Source organism: Tupaia chinensis, unplaced genomic scaffold, assembly GCF_000334495.1.
Source record: "Tupaia chinensis unplaced genomic scaffold, TupChi_1.0 Scaffold000493_1, whole genome shotgun sequence".
Classification (NCBI taxonomy): domain Eukaryota; kingdom Metazoa; phylum Chordata; class Mammalia; order Scandentia; family Tupaiidae; genus Tupaia; species Tupaia belangeri.
In genome coordinates, this window is record NW_006160005.1 from 1,787,838 (window position 1) to 1,795,063 (window position 7,226).

Sequence of the window (7,226 nt, forward strand, 5' to 3'; positions counted from 1 at the left end):
TGAGGCGGTGGCGTGTCCCCGTGCAGCCTGTGCGGGAGCCTGCAGGAGGAGCGGGTGCAGGACGCGGACAGCGTGCAGCAGCAGCAGCAGGCCCACCAGCAGCACAGCTGTACCCTGGATGAGTGCTTCCAGTTCTACACCAAGGAGGAGCAGGTCCTGCCCTGGGCTCCACTCCCTGGCCGGGAAGGGGGGCCTGCTGGTGGGGTGGCCATGGGCCATCGAGGCCTCAATGTCCTGCAACTTCCTTTCCAGCTGGCCCAGGACGATGCCTGGAAGTGCCCCCACTGCAAAGTCCTCCAGCAGGGCATGGTGAAGCTGAGCCTGTGGACCCTGCCTGACATCCTCATCATCCACCTGAAAAGGTTCTGCCAAGTTGGGGAGAGAAGGAACAAGCTCTCCACGCTGGTGAGGTTTCCGCTCTCTGGGCTCAACATGGCCCCCCACGTGGCCCAGAGAAACACCAACTCCAGGCTGGGGCCCGGCCCCTGGCCTTCCTGGAAGCAGCCGGCCTGCCTGCCCACCGCCTACCCGCTGGACTTCCTGTACGACTTGTACGCCGTCTGCAACCACCACGGCAGTCTGCAAGGTGGGCATTACACAGGTGAGCCTGCCGAGCCTCCGCGCCGCAGCTGGGCCCACGCGCCTCAGACAACTGTGACCTCAGCACGCCCCCAGACCTGGAGCTTTTTGAATGCTGAGCTCCCTTGAGCTCTCCGCGTGAGCAGACTCTTCACCCACCGCATACAGGGGAACGTGGGGAAAATGTGGCACCCGGCCCCAGCTGTAAAGCCGATACCGAGTTAGGAGGTTGGCTATGGGAATATCAAGTGACTTATGGCTCGAATGCTGACCATCCAATGTAGGAGGGCAGGGGCTGTGGGTGGTACAGGGAGGATAGACCATGCTCTGTGAGGCGGTCCCACGTGGGAAGGTCCTGGGTTCGCCTCTGGAGACCTCCCACAGTCTGACAGGTAGAGGTGTACCCATGGCCAGGCTGAAGGCTGGGGCGGATTATGGTCTTGGGTTCCTGTTGGGTGAAATGCTATCTCTGGCTCTTTTTCTTAGTCTCTGTAGCTCATGGAAGAAAGAAAGAAAGAAACTAAAAAATTAATATAGAGGAAGATCGTTAGCTGAAAGGGTGACTTTTTATTCTTATCTGTGATTCAACACAAGGAAACCTATGATTTGATATCTTCTTTATTTTTTAAAAAAAGTATCAGTGGGCACGTACAGTCACCAGAGAGAGAGAGAGAGAGGGAGGGAGGGAGCCCTCATGAGGCATGGTCTTGCTGCCGTCCCTGTCACTCCACTTCTCCACCCCAGCAGGATTTGTGGCATGTACATATGCCCAGTGTGTTTTCTTCTTTTCTTTTTTTAAAACATATATATGGAGATTTTTTTTTTTCTATAGGGTGTGTGTGCTTGCTGGAGAGACAAAGAGACAGAAAGTGAGAAATCACCCCCCGGGGGTATGACCGCACTACAATCCCTTCTCCATTCTCCTCTCAGGATCTTGGGCAAGCATTCACATGTGCCTAATGTGAGTTTTAAACTGCTGGATCTGGGACTTGAGCCACAGTTGACTATGTGGGAGTCCAGCGATGTAACCACTGTGCCATCTGCTGGTCCCATCCAATGTGTTTTCTAAGCCCCTCTGGCTAGGTCTCACACTGCAGCCAGCCAGGTGTGATCTGGCTGTCCGCACAGGGCCCTTAACCACTGTGCCGCAGGGCTGGCCCACGTGTGGTATCTCTATTCTACGGGGGAGCTTTACATTTTTATTCCATGGGGAGCTAAAGAGCCATGGGTGAGTGGAAGCATGGAAACAAATATCCAAGTGACTCTCAATTGCTAATAATCATACCTTTAAGCACTTTTAGAGAGCATCCGTCTCGGGACCAACAGTTAGCGTAATGACTATGTTGCTGGACTCCCATGTAGTTGACCGCGGTTTGAGTCCTGGACCTGGTGCCTTAAACTCATGCCGGGCATGTGTGCATGCGTGCCCAAGATCCGAAGAGGAGAATGGAGGAGAAGGGATTGCAGCGTGGCCATCTCCCCTGGTGGGTGATTTCTCACTTTCTGTCTCTCTGTCTCTAGCTGTCTTTCTGGGGAGCACACGTACTCTGTAGCAAAAACCTCTAAAAAAAAAAAAAAAAAAAAAAAAGCGAGCATCCTTCTCTGATGTCACTCCTTGCCTGTCTCCCACCAAGACTTCTCGGGAAGAACAGGAAGCCTGCAGAGAGCATTGGGAGCAGCCGTAGTTGTCTCTGTGTAGACAGTATTGGAGGTTGATCTGTGTGACCTGTGTGATTCTGGGCGGGGGTCTTAGGGTATGTCTGACATTGGAGATGGAACAGACACCTGTGGAAAGAGAGAAAAGAGGATTCAGGGACAGGACAGAAGTCCCGTGAGCAGACAGAGAGGCATGGGAGGGTGGGGTTGCACTGGGCCAGTTGTGCTGGCCACACCTGAGTCACAGTGATGGCCCATGCTCTGTGGTGCCATCCTGTTCTGCAGCTGCCCTGCTCCTGGTGGGAGAGGCGGCCATCTTTGTGACTTCTGGGAGCATTGATCTCAGCTACTTCTAGGGTCTTCTCTCGGCTAGAGAGAGCTTAGAGGAAGTCCTCGGATAACTATTTGTAGATTTGGGGGGACGTCTCTCCTCGGACTATTTTTGCTAAGAGCATTAGAACTTAATCCCTCTGCACACTTCTTTTTTTTTTTTTTTTTTTTTAAGATTACCATAGGGTGCATGCAGTTGCCAGAAAGAGACAGAGAGAGAAATTGAACAGTCCCCCTCCCACCCCCAAGAAATGGCTATGCTGCAATCCCTTCTCCTCCATTCTCCTCTTGGGAGTTTGGGCATTCACACACACATGTGTGGGGTGTTTTTCAAGCTGCTGGTACCAGGACTTGAATCCAGTCCTCTTAACTACCATGCCACCCGCTGGCCCCTTTTGCTCACAGTAACAATGAAAATGAGGACAACTGGAACCTGGCACTGTCACTTCACATTGCTGGTTTGCCTCCTCCTCATTAGCTCATGGGGTGGCCCCGACAATTCAGAACATCCATGTCAATCACGGGGGCAGTTAGAGATGGATCAGGACCCTGGAGGGCTGGTCTGTGTGTGTCCCGAGCTCTGCTTTATCCAGGGCAACATCCAGCGCCCTCCCCACGTTTAAGAGGCAAATCCTCAGTTTGAGAAGGTGGTTCGGCAGTACACAGGACCCTGTTCCTGTGAGGTTCCCCTTGCACAGTTCTCCTGGGGTCCGAGTTGCTCACACGACGTGCCACCACCTGCCAGGAAAAAGTCTACTAAAACTGAAACCAAAGGGGGGAACCCAAGGGCGGAGGGGACTCATGAGGGTGAATGCAGACCAGTGTCTGCAGCCTGCACAGCTCAGGGGAAGGTCCCATCTGTGCCAGCCGGGGCTATCTTTTCCCTCGTGCCAGTCCTGCACAGCTGTTGAAGGGGCACAGGCAGATGTTCAGCCCAGGCACTCGCTCCAGGGCCCGTAGCTTCTGTCCTGCAGAGAAGAATGGCTTCTAAGATGAACAAGTCCCAAGCTGCACAGGGTGTCCACGAGCATCATCCTGCTCCTGTAGGTGTGGCATACCCTCTGAGAGCTTCCTAAGAAAAGGTGACAAAGGCCAGCAGGTGGCGTGGCGGTTAAGGTGCTGGACTTCCACATGGCCGGCCACGGTTTGAGTCCTGGACCTGGTAGCTTGCTTTCTCACTTCTCTTCTCTCTGTCTCTCCCTGGTGAGCATATGTGCCCTATAGCAAACTTAGGGAAAAAAAGATAATAATAATGAAAAAGATTAGTTGATTTTTAAAAAAAGAAGAAAGAGTGACAGGAGCTTGCCATTCTGAGTCCTTGCCTGTTACGAAGTACCTCTGTTCCCGTACTGGATGGTAATGGATAATGTGGTTGGACGTAGAATTCCAGACCGAATGCAAATCATGTTCTCAGGCTTGGGGCAGTGTTGCTCCATGGGGAATGGGGTCTACAGTAGTGCTTTGCTGCTGAGTTGGGTCAGGTCAGTTTGATATCTGTTCCTCTGGGATGTATTTTTCCTTCTGGAAGCTTTCAGGTTCTTTATCTGTGGTATTCTGAATTTTTTTTTGTTTTGTTTTTGGAGAGTTTTTTGCTATAGGGCACACGTGCTCACCAGAAAGACAGAGAGAGACAGAGAGACAGAAAGCGAGAAATCACCCCCTAGGGGGATGGCCACGCCACAATCCCTTCTCCTCCATTCTCCTCTTGGGATCATGGACACACACATGCACACTTATCCAGTGTGAGTTTAAGCCACCAGGTCTGGGACTTGAACTGCGGTCAACTACATGGGAGTTCAGCGACATAGCCATTATGCTAACTGCTGGTCCCTGGTATTCTGAATTTCAGGGAGTGTGCCTTCCTGTGGGTCCTTCTTCTTTGTCATGCTGGGCACTGTGGACCTCTGTCCTGCAGACATGCGATCTTTGCTATTGGAAGCATAAATTCTCAGGACTGGGATAGCTGGCTTTCTCTCTGTCTCTGTCTCTGTGCTTTATAGTCAGCAGGTGTATGCACTCACCAGCGAGAGAGAGAGAGAGAGGGAAAGCACTCGTCCATTGGGGCGTCATCTTGTCACAATCCTTTTGCCCCCAGTCCCCCATCCTGTCAGGGTCTGGGGCGCATATGTACACTTGCCTGGCTTGTTTTTCAGGCTGCTGGGTCTAGGACTTGAACCGTACAGTCAGCCACATGAGCTCCAGCTGCCTTAACCACCATGCCTTGGCTGTCTCTATTATTATTTTAATGGAGAGATGGTCTCACCATGCAGTTCCCTCCTCCCCCAGCTTCCAGCCAGCCAGCATCACAGGCGTATCAGGAGAGTTCAGGCGAACCCGAGATCCAAACCCCAGCCTCCCCTTAAGGCTCCAGTGTCACACTGCAGTGTCCTGCCACCTTCACCACCAGGCTGGCCCAGAGCCTTCTTTTGTAAAACCCACAAGTTAAAATGGCTTTTACGAGCTTAAAGATGGTTAAACAAACAAACAAACAAACAAAAAGAAGAATATGTGACAGAGAACATATGTGGCTGTATGTGACTTGCAGAGCCTAAAATATTAGCCATCTGGCCCATTATAGAAAAGTCTGCTAGGGCCAGGAGGTGGCGTAGTGCTTAAGGTACTGGACTCCTACGTGGCAACTGTGGTTTGAGTCCCAGACCTGGCAGCTTGAAGCTCATGCTGGGTGCATGTGCGTGCATGCCCAAAATCCCAAGGGGAAAATGGAGAAGGGAGTGCAGTGTGGCCTACCTTCTGGGGTGGAGGGTGAGGGCTGTGATTTCTTGCTTTCTGTCTCTCTGTTTCTCTGTCTCTTCACTGAGTGCACGTGCCCCATAGCAAAAACTCCCTCAAAGGGCTTCCAAAAGCAAAGACTGCATGTCTGCAGGACAGAGGTCCTCAGTGCCCAGCACGACAAATGAAAAGGACCCACAGGAAGGCACACTCCCTGAAATTCAGATAAATAAACACAGCACAAATGCTTTTAAAAAGAAACGTAAGTCTGCCAACCTCCCAATTAGTCGGCTAAGGCCTGTTTGCTAAGATGTGAAAGACGAGGAGGATATTTTGTTGCAGTTATTCGGGAGGTGCAGGTGGAGGTGGAGGTGCAGGTGGAGGTGGAGGTGCAGGTGGAGGTGCAGGTGGAGGTGCAGGTGCAGGTGGAGGTGCAGGTGGAGGTGGAGGTGGAGGTGCAGGTGCAGGTGCAGGTGGTGAGAATCACATTTGCCCATCGCTTCCATATTTGATTCTATTTCTTAGGTAGGAAGAAGGTATACCATAATCCCAACCATGATTCTCGTTTGCACATTTATTACATGTGTAATACATGCCTTTCGAAGCTTCTCAGAAGAAATATAGTGAATGTTCACTTTATTGCTAGCTGGATAACTCGGGGCTACTTTTTATTGGAAATTTTGCCTGAGCAAGAAGTATAACAAGGATTTAAGTTAAAATAACAGTACCAGTAAGAATCTACTGATGCTTTCTGATTCAACAAAATTCATTGCTGGCCAAAAATGCGTTGTTTTCTCTCCTGGTACAAGCGTGTTCATTTTTCAGCTATGCCAGTGGGAAGTGTCTGCCTCCTTTTGGGGCTCCGATAATTGAGACCTGGGGTTTGGACCTTTGCAGCCTTCTGCCGGAACTCTCTGGATGGCCAGTGGTACAGTTATGACGACAGCACGGTGGAGTCGCTTCGAGAGGATGAGGTCAATACCAGAGGGGCTTACATCCTGTTCTATCAGAAGCGGAACTGCATTCCGCCCTGGTCGGCGAGCAGCTCCATGCGAGGTGGGTGCTGCTGCTATTCCGGAAAAGGGATGTGGGAAGTCACTTTAAGAAATGACTGTGCCAGCCAGGTGGCATGGTGGTTAAGGTGCTGGACACCTATGTGGCTGGCCGTGGTTCGAGTCCCAGACCCAGTGGCTTCAAACTCACATCACATGTGAGTGTATGTGCCCCAAATCCCAAGAGAATGGAGGAGAAGGGATTGTGCTATGATCATCCCCTGGTATGTATGTAGGGGGCAATTTCTCACTTTCCCCCTCTTTTTCTTCTCTGTCTTTTTCTCTCTGGTAAACACATGCACCCTTAGCAAATTAAAAAATAATATTAATAAATAAAAATTGGGAAGATGTTTTACTGGCCACCAGGGGCCAGGCGAGGGAGGCAAGGGTCTGAAAGAGCAAAGGCTGGTGGCTGCTGTGGCGGTCTGAGCACACAGGGGCACAGCCCATTCCTCAGGATATGGCATGGAAATACTGTAATTCAGGCAGGGGGAACAGAATCATTTTTTTGAACCAGGGCAGGTGACACTTGGTGGTGTGGGCATCCATATTCCCAGGCTCACTCATCTCAAGTCGGATTTCATTAAGCCGCTGTGACGTACGGCTGTGTTAGTCACAGGCAGGGGGAACAGAATCATTTTTTTGAACCAGGGCAGGTGACACTTGGTGGTGTGGGCACCCATATTCCCAGGCTCACTCATCTCAAGTCAGATTTCATTGAGCTGCTGTGACGTACGACTGTGTTAGTCCTTTTAGAAAGTACAGGCAGGGGACCAGCAGTTGGTGTAATGGCTATGTCATTGGACTCCCAGGTAGTTGACCGTGGTTCGAGTCCTGGACCCCGTGGTTTAAACTCACGCTGGGCGTGTATGTGTGTGC

General features: G+C 51.3%; 1 protein-coding gene across 1 annotated transcript in view; it reads left to right on the plus strand.

The window, feature by feature from the left end:
- Window positions 1–7,226, plus strand: part of USP43 (ubiquitin specific peptidase 43) — a gene marked incomplete at its 5' end in the record, with an annotated part of 98,860 nt that overhangs the window by 66,049 nt on the left and 25,585 nt on the right. Inside the window, 3 exons of the mRNA XM_006156428.3 lie at window positions 27–153; window positions 253–601; window positions 6,193–6,351. Of these exons, the coding sequence (XP_006156490.1) occupies window positions 27–153; window positions 253–601; window positions 6,193–6,351 (635 nt within the window). The remainder of the gene's footprint in view (window positions 1–26; window positions 154–252; window positions 602–6,192; window positions 6,352–7,226) is intronic.